This window comes from Protopterus annectens, chromosome 12.part0 (assembly GCF_019279795.1).
Source record: "Protopterus annectens isolate FY-2018-M chromosome 12.part0, PAN1.0, whole genome shotgun sequence".
Classification (NCBI taxonomy): domain Eukaryota; kingdom Metazoa; phylum Chordata; order Ceratodontiformes; family Protopteridae; genus Protopterus; species Protopterus annectens.
The window spans coordinates 492,822,810-492,836,993 of record NC_056746.1 but is presented as its reverse complement, the minus strand read 5'-3'; the positions used below and the strand labels follow the sequence as shown (position 1 = coordinate 492,836,993).

The window sequence follows — 14,184 nt, the reverse complement described above, 5'->3', positions numbered from 1 at the left end:
TGTTCAAGGATCCACATTGCTGCAGTCCAATTTACCCTCCCTCCTTCCCCTCTGTGTTTAGGGGTGGTTGTGTAGGTGAGGTTATATTCTGGTAATTTTGTATATATTGTACATATTTTTGGTGCAGGTATGTTTGGAGTTTTTGGTTTTGGCCTTATCTTTTCAGGGTCTTCTGACATCTGGGGCAAGAAAAGACTGAGGATATGACGTCGGTCATGCGCATTAGTACCCTGACGTACTGACGTCAGTCTAATGCGCCCTGACCGACGTCAGCCATATACTTTGGTATTCGGGCCGACTGGACAGCGGACTACCCAATAGTTAGGACTGCAGCAATATGGATCCTCGAACATCTACATTTATGGTAGGTACAAAACTGTACTTTTGTTTGCATCACTTTTGAAACCACTGATTTTACCAGGGAGAAAGAAGCACGTCATTTAGCGGTCTTGAGATCAGCGGTTCTGCAGATTCTAGGGGGGGGGTAGACATTATTATTAAGCATCCAATAAAATCATGTTCATGCAGCAAGCTCTTCTATTTTATGACTTTCTGCTGCCGGTCTGGGAGGCTGATGCCATCTTTGCTAGGCGGAAATGGTGCTGTTGTACAGCGCTCAACCTGTTGGCTGAGGGAATGACGGACACATTTCTCCCAAAAACAAAACTCTACTCTACTTTATTCCTATAGATAACAAACACAGTTAATAGTTTAAGATATAGTTTGTAGTTTTAAGCTGACAATCACCCTCCCACCGAACAGCCCCTCCTGCAGCAACCCCCTACCCCCCAACCATACCAGTGTTCCATTACTTGGCTGTTTCTCACCAGTTACCATAAACACTGTTCAAACCTATCAGTGTGCATATTGCAGGTATTGAAATAAAATAGCACAAACACATATAACAATTTGCTAAACAAACACAGCCTCACAATGAAAACAGACTTACATGAGCAGTAAACTTCTCTGCCCTTGAAACTTACATTCATTGAAACAGCATGAAAACCCACATTCATAGAAAATTCATCGGGCCACTAGAGGATTAAGTTTATCTTTGAACTATTTTTAAAACACAGGTTCCTTGCACACATTTTTAGGGCCTTACATACATGTATCTGTTCTTTGATTCACCTTCCTGATTATATTCCTTGTATAATACAGCACCACTTGCCAGAATGTGTTTTAAATTTGTAGTTTTAAACATTCTTTTAATAAACAATGAAACAAGATATATGAACGAATAATGACAAAACAACCTATTTCATAAAATTCCAACATAAAAGTGCACTTCTGTCATAATTCACCAAAATCACTCATTACTTAATATGCACAATCTCTGCAGAAGTAAAATCATCTGAATAATTCCACATTAAAGAAACCTATAACTAATGAAGAGGTTGCTACTGACAAACAACTTTACATCTCATTGTTCCATCTACAAATTCAGTGCCTGCTGCCCTTGAAGAATCAATTGCCTACATTACATTGAAGAAAACAATTTGTAAGCTGGTAATATTGCAACAGGAAATGACTGAGAAACCGACAACACTTCATAGTTACTAGGCATCTTATACAAAGGAGGGCACCCTTAAAATGCACCAAATAATCGACAACTAGGGGCATGACATACCATGCATCCATACCTCTCAACCTCTTAGCACAAGAAATCTGAACAACATGCTGCATACAATCATGGCAGAGCATCAAGTAAAGGATAAAGGCTCTGACTTGTTAATAAGTTGCTTCTTATATCCAACAAACAATATCCATTTCCATCCATCTCCATTTTCCTGCTGTGCAACTTTCTGCAAGTCATTAAGAAGAGGACTCCTGAGTCACCCCTGAAAAGAGACACTTGGGCACTTGTTAACCAGGTAAGCCTAATGGACACAAATATATAAAATAAAGAAATGCTACCATGGCCTATAAAAGCATTAATCAACAAAACACTCATAATACTTCTATTAACCAATTAACTGTGTCCATCTATCTTTATGAAGGATGTTGTCAGACACCAGCTTCTTTGTCAGTCATGTTTTGACAATGAAAACTTAACATCAGCATCTTGCCAAATTTGCTTTGTGATATATCGCTCAGTACCTTACAGAGAAAACATTTTAATGCCCGATAGTAAAGAAATATGATCATTATATAGTAATATCAGTATCTACCCCGTACCAGCCATACCCATCCTGAGGAAATTTTTCAGAAAAGTAGTTTACTCTGAGCTCTACAACCATCTTCAATCCTAAGAGATCTTCTTTCCCAAACAACCATGTCTTTTGGAATGTCAGAACCACACAAACCATTATAAACTACATAGAAGAAGCCAATGTTCACCCTAACAGATGATGGTCTATTAAACACAGATCAAAGTAGCTGTACTGGAGCAGTCTTTATCCCTTCCTCTTTGAATCACTAACTGAATGCATGAGTAAACAATCAGGCTCTTTCTTAGTTCAAAAATTTCCTAACTAATAAACTCTTTTATGTCAAAATACAGAACTCCAAATCATCACCCACTCCACTGACTACAGGAGTACCACAAGGCTCGGGTTTCTGCACTTCTATTTTCTTTATTGACCAACTAGCTCCCTGGAGAACTCCCCCATATTTCTATCATACTACATGCAGCCATTATGGTAATTTACAGGTCATACCACCACCATTGTGTAATAAGGAGCCATCACCAAGAAGATCTAATACAATTCTTTCTCTCAGAACATTAATCAATGTCATTTAGGGGAAGACAGAAACTCAACAATGTATATGGGAATGGCAGATAACCAATAACCTAATACCATAGAAATGGCACGACACTTTGTATATCTTGCAATTTCTATAGAGCAGCATCTTCGCTTTCTGCACCTTACTGAAGGAACAAAAAACAAAATAAACTTCCATCTGTTTTTAAGATGAGATATGTCACTCCACTTTCTCTTCCCTGAAGGAAGGAATGATATTGGGAAGGGAGTATTTCCTTAACAACCTTTATATTGGCTCCTTTCTTTTAGTGACAGCTTCAAAGAGAAATCTTTCATGCCAACAGTATTTGCAGAATCATTAGAATAGCTACCAAACCAAAATGCCATTGCAATGTGCTCACTAAAGTACAATGTCTACCAATCTTTCACAGAATAAAAGTCATATTAAGCACCTTACTCTTCAAACTAATTTCCCTGAATTCCCACACTTCTATCTTAAATCCCTCATTCCCAATGTAAAAACCATGCATCCACCAAGAACCAAACTGCACTGCACAGACCACAGCTTCTCCATACTAACTTAAATTCCATATGCACAAACACACACACACACACACACACACACACACACACACACACACAGCAGCCAATAGTTTAAATTACACACACATGCACTTCTTTCTTAACCGAATGGCCAAATGAGCACACACAGACTTAATCCCTCTTAACAAAACTGCTAGCTTGCATTTTGTGCGCCTGCAAAACGTATTTACTTCCACATTGGCGTGTGCATGCATGATTCTCCTTAAAGGAGAAGACGCTAATTTTGCAATGCTATAAAAGTGGGAGAGCGCTCACCACCCCCTTTGCCCTGTGGTTCCAGTGCCCTCGAGCAGGCACAGAGAAGAAAAAATGGACTAACTAAATTAATTAAAACAAATAAATAAATAAATAAATAAAGTAAAAAATTGCGCCCTTTACAAGGCCGGCCTTTATGGCGCCCTAGGCGGTCGCCTAGTTCGCCTATGCCCAAGGCCGGCCGTGGCTGCAGTCATAACTCAGTTACTCATTTTTTAATATGTTTGCCTAATTTTTCAAACATTGTTTCATGTTAGCCCCATTCTTATGAAATATAAAAAATATTTACCTTAGTGGCCTTGAACATTTAGTGATTTACCTTCTACAGTTCAGCATGTGGTACCTACACAGATGCTACAGATAGAGGGCCTGTACACCCCTGGAAGAGCATTATTTACAGAGAAACACATACCCTAGAGGGCATCATTGCTCTTAGAGAATGGGCAGTCAGTAAAATTCTTGTTTTACTTATTTATTATTATTATTATTATTATGATGTTTATAGTTTTGATGTAAAATAGTTCCTCCACCTATTGTTTCAGATTTGTTGTGGTATATGCAAATTGTGTTGTAGAACTATTTTACATCTAAAAATGTCCAGATATTTACCTTATTTTTCTTGTCCCTTACTCATCAACTTTATGGGTTTATTGGCAATCACTAGAGATTGAATTCAGTAAACAATGACATACATTTGAGTTTCAAACAGTTATTTGCTTCAGAAAAATGCATGCTAAAACAAATCCTTTTATTATAGCAACTTTCTGATTTTATATCAACAGTATTTAAAATCTGTTCCTATTTTATAGCCTTTGATCACTTCCTACCTTTCGACCTTGAAGCTCAAGAAATCTGGCAAATTACAAAATAATGGGGGGGGGGGCAAAGGTTAAAATTAGGGACAGCTTTTAGATACTGCTCTTATAAACTTAGAAAGTTCCTGGAATTACAGGATTTATGTTAGCATGCATTTTTAAATGATAATAAGTCTAAAACCCAAATGTATGTTACCATTTAGTGACTTTAGTCCTGTCCAGTTTGCCAGAAAACCACAAATTTTATGAGGAACAATCCAGTATGCAAAAATCTGGACAGCTGAGAGGTATGGGTCCCCATTTATTTTAGGCTTTATCCAGATTTTATGAGCTAAGTCGTTAAGTGGCATGCAGACCTCTTAACTGCTGCTGCCGCCACTGCTCACTCTCTCTGTCACACATAAACAGACATACTTCTGCTTTTATGCACGAAAGCACACATACACTAACACAAGCAGAGAGAAATTTAAACGTGTGCACGCACACACACACACACACACACGCACACACACACACACACTTTTCCTTCTTTTTTGAATGTTTCTTTTAATTTTCCACTCACTAAACAGCAAAAGTGCTGCTTAGCGAGTGTAAAATAATGGCTCGATTAGTCTCATTCTCATTTTAATGCATGCACACACATACACACACACACTACTCTTTTTTTTTAACATTCTCTATTTATTTTAATTTTATGCTCACTAAACAACAAAAGTTCTGCTTAGCAAGCATAAAATAATGACTAATGTTAGCTTCCTTGCTGTCGAAACTTCACAGCACCTTAATATGCTGCCATGAAGTAACAGTCATTTTTCAGTGGGGCTTACCTGTACATTAACACCCTACTAGAGAATGTTCGTTCTCCAGTTAGAGTGGCAATGTACAGATCACCCAATCTCTAAATGTATTTTATTTTCTCTCCTGTTATTCCATTTTTTATTTTAGCTGTTCATTAGTTAATCCGTTCATAAAATTATGATTTTTATTTATGCTGATGTCGAATCTTCTTACTCTTGGTGACATTACCACAGCTAGAACATGTGGCTTAATCCATAGGTTTTAGTAAATGAACCACAGTGCGTACATGTGGATCCATTAAAACCTATAGATGCATTCCTATGCAGTCCTTGAGGTGGCATCACCAATCGACAAGCTCAGTTCTTGAAGTTCCAGTAAATGGGCTGCTAATGCATTATCTCGAATGTTTGTTTTGCTTGCCTGGAGACAGCAATATTCATTTCATTCAGATGTTAGAATTGTATGCCATTAAAGCATTAATCATTTTGGACTGCTTGAATTTCTTCTGTTGACAAATTTCACCCAAACTGTGTACTTTTAATACAAATAAGACTGCACAAATTCCATTTTTTTTCCAGATTACGTGAAAAAAAATTGAAAACTGCCTAATCGAACATTGCAATTAGCAAATCTATTTAGAAGTACAGAAGCAGGCCTGTTATCACCACATGTTTTGTGTAGCTGGCTCATTTGGCACCTGGTGCTGCTCCCTTATCTGGTGCCCCTCAATACTTGGTTGAGGAGCCAAAAAAAATGTCCATTCTCTGATCTGGTGCTGGACAACACTAGAGGAGTGCTAGGTCCTAATGCCCTTGATCCTCACTCTGTATGTGAGAGCAACAACAACAAAAAAAAAAAAAAAAAAAAAAAAAAAGAGTATGTTCTCCAATCTGGCACGTCTCCCTCCTCTTCTGTGGAGGAGCACCAGATAGTAACATCTTGTGTTCTCACACACTACAAAAGAGCAAAAAAAAAAAAAAAGAATACAAAAAAAAACCCCAAATGTGTCGATTGCATCTCATAACATACTGCACTCAGGGAGGCTGCCGCCTTTGCTCCACCTGACAAATCGACAAGTCTGACAAGATTGTTGTTCTTTTCATATGCACAGAGGCCTTCCCATCAGTTGTCACACCATGGACATCTGCAGCAATCACTTTGTGTGTCCTGTAGAGATGCAGTATTTCTTGTGAGGTAGTTATTGTTACAGTTTGTGTAACCCTGCAGGAATTTTTTTAAATGGATAATGGCTTCTTTTTTACATGCATTCCATCCTGAAAACCTTGTCAGGCTTTCAGCATAGTTGACTTTGCAGAGCCTTTCACAGCCACTGTGATGGACAGGTGCTTCTGCCATATTTATATGTTGCTACACTGTGCCAGTTGAATGTAGTGTAAATTCCCTACTGTGAATTGGCTTCTAGGTTTTACTGCACAGACATGAATGAGATGTACAGTAATAATGTGTGAATGTCTGTGTAAACAAAACGTCCATATAATTGAGTGTTCATAATGCTGAACATTTTTTCCCCTCTGGCAGAAGTGTTCAATACTAATCTGATTGCTTCTGCAGGCTTAAAGTTTATGCAAGACTGCAGCAGGGAGGATGGGGAGTTTAGTCTTACATTTTATGCGAGACTGCAGCAGTGGGGGCGGGGAGTTTGCACTTTCCTCCCACTGTAGAGCAATTTAGGAGTTGTTATATATCGTTAGCAGGGGATAGGGGGCAGATCCCCCACACACATATGACAGTGCAGGGAGGCTTGCTTCTCTGGAAGAAAGTAACAGTTTTATTTGGGGGGGGGGGGTCAGTATTTTGTGTTTTGATCTTTTTGGATCATTGTTTTTTTTCTATGCTTTTGTACTTTGATATTTTGAAGTACAGCCCTGTAAAAACAGTTTTACCTTATTCTACCAGTAGAGGGAGTGAAGGCTTGGCTGGTGGGAGGCTAGTCTCAGTGATTTTAGTCTCCAGCCCCTTTCCCCTGGTGTTTTGATGTTTTAGTCTCGGAGTTAAGGTCTGGATTTCAGGCCCATGATGCGAGTACATCCTTGTTTGTGCAAAAACTTTGCTGTACTTTTTACCATCTTCCTATTTTACCCAGTATCTGCTGGGAGTCATTATCGCAGCAGACTGATTCAGTTCATTCTTGTGAGCCAATATTTACTGCTCATGCCTACCATCCATGACTTTGTGCATAGGTAAATGGTTAATATAAAGTCATCTGGGCCATAGGTATATACTCATCTAAACCAGGGCACTGGCCTGAAATAAAACCATCCAGACATTAATCTACAAGTTAAGTATGTACGAATTTACATAACACATGGCAGCATTACTGGTTACTTTATGTAAACTATAGACTGTAGTATTTATAGAAATATAAAAGATACAGCATTTCACAGTCTGGGCAGTCCATGCTAAATCTTATGATACAAACTGGTACTAGTTGAGTGGTATTCTTACAAGAAATCATGCAAAGCCTTTGCTTTATAGGTGATGGGTAAAATATTGCATCTGCATTGCTCTGCCGTGTGCTTGAAGATCTCTAGCACTGCATTGTGACACTTCTGCTTAACCACAACTTGGCATGCTGACAAGTAACTCTTCCCATTTGAATAACTGCTTTAGAATCAGTACCTGTCTGGCTTTCTGTGCAGCAGGACGTCATTTTTTGAGAGCACACATTTCACATGTCCTTTCAGGCTGTATAGTTACTTATGCAACAAGAGGTTATATCGAGTTGCTGTTCAGCACAGGGTTTTGCTGGAAAACTTTGAAAATAAAAGTTCTCTTCACAGAGTAAATTAAACTGGTCTATAGACTCTTTGGATCTCTGCTGTGCTCTGAGTTTGCTAGTTTTATAGAAGAAATGTAACTGCATACATATCCTCAGATATATGAGGCAGTTACTTGAGACATGCAAGCATTTCGGCTTTTTTAATAAGTAATGTAAATATATAGTAAAACATTAGAGCATTTCAGTGAAGTTGACATACAAATACTGTAGGTAAATGGGGATAGTTCCAAGAACTTTGAGATTGGAATGTAAACAGAAGTGGTGTCTTTCTTATAGCATCTGTTTTGACCACTGTTAATTGTATTTTTGGCGTTCCATAACACAAGCATCTGTAAATGAGGCAAAGGAAGTTGAACAGTCTCAAAGGAGGGGTGAGGCATCTATGCCTTCTTTCTGTCTTTGCTGGCAGGGATCTGTGTTTACTCTGCTAGGGGTGATCAGGGTTAAGTAGCTTAGGCATCCTAATGACAGATCTGTCCTGAGGAGGAGGGGAGAGAGAGAGAGATACTTCTGTTGATTTACTGCCCCCTGGTGGGGGCCTTTTAGTAAGTCAATTCCAGTTTATAAAAAAAATTAAGATACATTACAAATGCATATGGCATGCCTTCAGGTGTATGCCTTTGATATGTGGCCCCTTAGCTGTGTTAAAGCAGATGTAAGAGGAGAGGTAAACCTGTAATTGTGTATGATAAGAGTTTTTCAAACTTTGCACCTCTTCTGCAGGAGATTGCTGTGGGTCTGTTAGGAAAGGGCAGATGGAAACTGAGGTGGGTTTGGCATAATGCTTAACGTGTTCCTCTTAGACAAAAGGTCTAGGAATTGATTCTGACCTTGGGTTATTGGATAGGTTTAAAATGGTTGATCAGGGCAGTTAGCCTACTATTCAACTACGAACCTATGAATAAGGGTTCTCTGTTGAAATGCTGGCACTCGAAATGCCAAGTGCCAACAAGCTGGAAAAAAAAAAGACTGAAAACCCAAGAAAAGAGCGAGAAAAATTGCTGTTCTCCTTTAAACTTCTTTTTTTTTTTTTTTTTTGCAAGGAAGCGAGCCCCACCCCAACCCCAAACTTTTGGCAAGGAGGTAAGCCCCACCCCATCCCCAAACTTGTATATAAACTCCAAGGTAAACATACCTTAGAGAAAAGGGAATATTCCAGGAAATGGCCATGCCACATTTTGGGTCCACTTTTTAATTTCTAAAGCCCAAAATCCCGAGTTTGAAATACTGAATTCAAAACATCAAGATTTTGGAATCTTGAAATTAAAAAGTGGAAGAAGAAAAAAACAACTAAAACAGTGTTTTTGCAGGGGGGGGGGGCAAGCCCCCCTGCACCCCCCACAGCCCCTGCAACTTAAATATACCATCTCTGAGATCGCGCTACAATGAAGAGAATGGTAAGTGGAACAGGAGCATTACCGTTCTCTTCACTGTAGCCTGAACTCGGAGTTGGTATATTTAAGTAGGGGGGTGCAGGGGGACTTGCCCCCCTGCAAAAACATTGTTTTAGTTGTTTTTTTTTTTTTTTTTTTTTTTCCCACTTTTTAATTTAGAGATTCTAAAATCTCGACTTTCTGGAATCGGTATTTTGAAAGTCGAGATTTTGGGCTTTCGAAATTAAAAAGTGAATCCCACACTTAATATATGTTAGCCCAATTTGCGCTATTCAGTATCCGTGTTTCACATTTCAAGTGGTTACCATGACTAAGACCTTGGACTAAAATTATGACCGAATATGGGTAGTCAGTTTGAAAGGTGCTGGCTGTGTAAACAGCAGGTAATCATTTTTATGGGAAAACAACAAAAGTAATTCTGTAGCAGCTCTCAGATTGGCTTCTGTGGGTATAACCATCTCAGTCTCGTGATAACAGAGAGGAATCATAAGCACTAAAGTTCTTCAATCCATAGACTAGAACTATATAAAACCTTTCAACCATAGTTAATAACTAACATAGCTTAAATCAGTGTATGAGGGAGGTAGCATTAGCAAGCCAAAAAATGAGTCGTCAGATACTGAGAGAGAATAACGTATTCAGTATTCTGAAATAACAGGGTAAGTCCTCTTAAGTCAGAAATTGCATAGAAGAGAATAGAAGGGGGAGGGGGTAGTACCAGGAACACTAGAGGTAAAATTATGCTGCAAAGCAGTTGATGGTCAGCTGAGAGCCTGAAAATGGTGAAAAAGACGTGAGGGTAAACCCATAAATGTATGTAGGCTGGTTATGGGTAGCATATAAGACAAGGAGATCAAGATGCAAGAGGGAGAAGGCTCTAGCTGACAAAAAGATACAGACCCAGACATCTCCTAACAGATTGTGATAGACCAGATCCAGAACTACCCAACAGATCCTGATAGCCCAGGAAGCCTTAGTCAGGTATCCGTTTCTTTCTAAAGCATTTCCTTAAATGCTGATATGTATCTCTTTTAAAGCTGTGACACTTTTGTCATACTAACCCCTTTGTCTGTCAGAGAACCAAACTCTGTGATGCAGCAGTACCGCCCACTCATGTATTACCATGATGCAGCAGTACCAGCCTCTGTGCTACAGTACCGCCCACGTATGTATTACCAAACTCTGTGATGCAGCAGTACCAACCTCTGTGCTACAGTACCGCCCATTCATGTATTATCAAACTCTGTGATGCACCAGTACCACCCACTCATGTATTACCATGATGCACCAGTACCAACCTCTGTGCTACAGTACCACCCACTCATGTATTACCATGATGCAGCAGTACCAACCTCTGTGCTACAGTACCACCCACTCATGTATTACCATGACGCAGCAGTACCAGCCTCTGTGCTACAGTACCGCCCACTTATGTATTACCAAACTCTGTGATGCAGCAGTACCAACCTCTGTGCTACAGTACCGCCCACTCATGTATTAGCAAACTCTGTGATGCACCAGTACCAACCTCTGTGCTACAGTACCACCCACTCATGTATTACCATGATGCAGCAGTACCAACCTCTGTGCTACAGTACCGCCCACTCTTGTATTACCAAACTCTGTGATGCACCAGTACCAACCTCTGTGCTACAGTACCACCCACTCATGTATTACCATGATGCAGCAGTACCAACCTCTGTGCTACAGTACCACCCACTCATGTATTACCATGACGCAGCAGTGCCAACCTCTGTGGTACAGTACCGCCCACTTATGTATTACCAAACTATGTGATGCTGCAGTACCATCCTCTGTGCTACAGTACCACCCACTCATGTATTATCATAATGCAGCAGTACCAACCTCTGTGCTACAGTACCGCCCACTCATGTATTACCATGCAGGAGTACCAACCTCTGTACCTCTGTGGTATAGTACCACCCACGTATGTATTACCAAACTCTGTGATGCTGCAGTATCAACCTCTGTGCTACAGTATCGCCCTCTCGTGTATTACCATGCAGCAGTACCAACCTCTGTGCTACAGTACCACCCACTCATGTATTACCATGATGCAGCAGTACCAACCTCTGTGCTACAGTACCACCCACTCATGTGTTACCATGACGCAGCAGTGCCAACCTCTGTGGTACAGTACCGCCCACTTATGTATTACCAAACTATGTGAGGCTGCAGTACCATCCTCTGTGCTACAGTACCACCCACTCATGTATTACCAAACTCTGTGATGCAGCAGTACTAACCTCTGTGCTACAGTACCGCCTACTCATGTATTACCATGACACAGCAGTGCCAACCTCTGTTCTACAGTACCGCCCACTCATGTATTACCATGACGCAGCAATACCAACCTCTGTGCTACAGTACCACCCACTCATGTATTAGTGGAAATGATGTTCCAGATAGACCCTGACATATTTAAGTGAAGGTTATATTCTGAAATGCACTGCAAGAGTGTGCCAGAGAGGGGCATAGATAGTGAGGTTATTATATGTCTAAGTTATGGACTCTTTCAGAATCATCTTTATATCAGACTTTGAGCAGTACATTACGCTTGGGCTGACACTAAGCATTGTCACTGTTTTCTGTAGCTAAGTAAGCAACCGGTAGGAAATGACATTGAAACTGCTAAATGTTGTATAAGCCACTTCTAGGAGTGGGCTAGCAGGAACATGAGAATATTCTGAATGCAAACAATGAACCTTGGATGGACCTTTAAGGAATGTTTCAGACTGTGTAGCAAGTTCTTTGAAATCTCCTTATATGGACACTAGTAGGCTTCTTTGGTTAGGAAGTTGAATCAGGTGGTACAGAATGCTTAAATGCATGTGAAATTAGTCTTCTAAAAAAAAGGAAAAGTGCCCATGTCCAGAGCTTCTCCATACAGACAAAGCTTAGTTAGTAAGATCTTCGTTTGCACCTAAAAGATCAAATTAAAAAAAATCTAGAAGGGAAGGTGACATGATACGAGATTTCCAGCAACAAGGTCATAGACTGCTGCAGCCCTGATAGAATTTAAAAAAGAAGAAATGCACTAAGTGGTACTGCATTGATACACAAGCTATAGCAGAAAGCAGAAAACTAGGAAGAAAGGTATGAAAAGACTACAAATCCCCATGTTTACAACAGGAGAATTGGCTGGCAGTACACTGCTGTCAGACAACAGGGCCACGACACTGTATTTGACTTGGCTGTAGGGCACTGGTCATCAGATTTTAGTGCAATAACTGTGTTCAAGGCATATGTGGAAATCTATTTGTGAGCAGAAAGCATTCCTTTTAGTTTTGCACCAGTGTATGCCAGAATAAAACCAGCAAGTTTATTTTTATAGTACATTATTAATTGTTTATCTGGGTTAGCCTGCAGTTCTACTTTCCATATCCATGAGTCATGGCTTAACTTTTTTTTTTCTCTGTTTCGGCAGTATTGAAGGCGAGTATGTGCCCGTAGAAGGTGATGAAGTAACCTACAAGTTGTGCACCATTCCTCCAAAACATGAGAAGAAGCAAGCTGTGGAAGTGGTCATCACCCATCTAGCACCAGCAACGAAGCATGAGACTTGGTCAGGGCACGTCATCAGCTCATAAACATCTACTTAGTTGTGTATTTGTTTGGGGGGTGCTAACTGGGGAATGGTGGTATAGTCACTTAGCCAGTTTTTGCTGATGTCTGTGTGATAGCAGAAGGCATTGAGTTGTATGGGAGTATTCTATATTGTGATTTAAGACAGGAATATGTCCAGATAATGCACTGTTGTGGATATTGGCCTTTCAGTTTGTTTTTTTTCCATATCCTAGACTGAGTATGATTTTACATACTTGTTAAAAGTTACTGTAATCTTACCCTTTTTAAGGGGCAGGCTTTGACTTTGTAACTCCTTGAGATTTTCATCTTGTATTCAGTTGCATTCTGCACTTACAGAAATCCAAGAGCAGGGGGGAAAGTGGACAAGTTTAGTTATCCCTTTTAAATGAACTCTTGCCACTTTTGTTTTTTTTAGTAACTTGCGGCCCAGGTTTCTAATTTCTCATTTATTGCAATGATCAAGGAAGAAAGAACTATCTTGCATCTCGGCTCTTTTAGTGAAATCTGAGTATAAAGTATGTCAGTTAAACATGGTCAACATGCAGAGAATGCCTTGGCAGTTAAGGCCCTTTCAAACAGGTAAATGAAACAAATGAATAGATGTCATGGTTCAGTTTACTATGTGTAATAAATGTCAGTTTGTACTCGGGATTACTTGCACAGACACGCTATTTGCTGAAGTCACTACGTTTTGAGGGCTAGTATCCAGAGGCTCATAGGTCCTTCTCCCTAGTAACCTGTTATCTATACTGCTGAAACAGTGCCTGACTGAAATGTAATTACATTTGTTAAATGCGTCATTTCAAAATTTCAGCTGCGTTTACTGTGTTTTTGTACAAATAAAAACTGTATTCAAAGGTTCTTGACTAAGGTTGTGAATGACGTCCTTTGTCATTGTTGTACCTGTGGTATCTTTTTGTGAAGTTCTTATATTCATATGTAAAAAATGGATACATTTCAGATGGATGATATGCTTACTGAAAGTTTGAGAAATCTTCATTTTGACTTTACTTTGGTTATTTTGTTTTCCATATAAAGGTTTAGTATGAAAGGATTATAAAACTTCGAGCTGCTGATTGTAATATATTTTCATGTAGCCACAAATCTTAGAAGTCTTCTCTATGGGTGCAACAGTTTGATAGATCATTTTGTTTCCTTTCAAGTAGCAGAATATTAAATGCCTCTGCTTGGAGTGACATACCCCA

General features: G+C 39.6%; 1 protein-coding gene across 9 annotated transcripts in view; it reads left to right on the top strand.

The window, feature by feature from the left end:
* Positions 1 to 13,845, top strand: part of CARHSP1 (calcium regulated heat stable protein 1) — a 963,972-nt gene extending 950,127 nt beyond the window's left edge. For all 9 annotated transcript variants that reach the window (XM_044089611.1, XM_044089606.1, XM_044089612.1 and 6 more), the window contains one exon: positions 12,819 to 13,845. In XM_044089611.1, coding sequence (XP_043945546.1) covers positions 12,819 to 12,981 — 163 coding nt within the window. In that variant the 3' untranslated portion in view covers positions 12,982 to 13,845. The remainder of the gene's footprint in view (positions 1 to 12,818) is intronic.
* Positions 13,846 to 14,184: the final 339 nt, after the last annotated feature.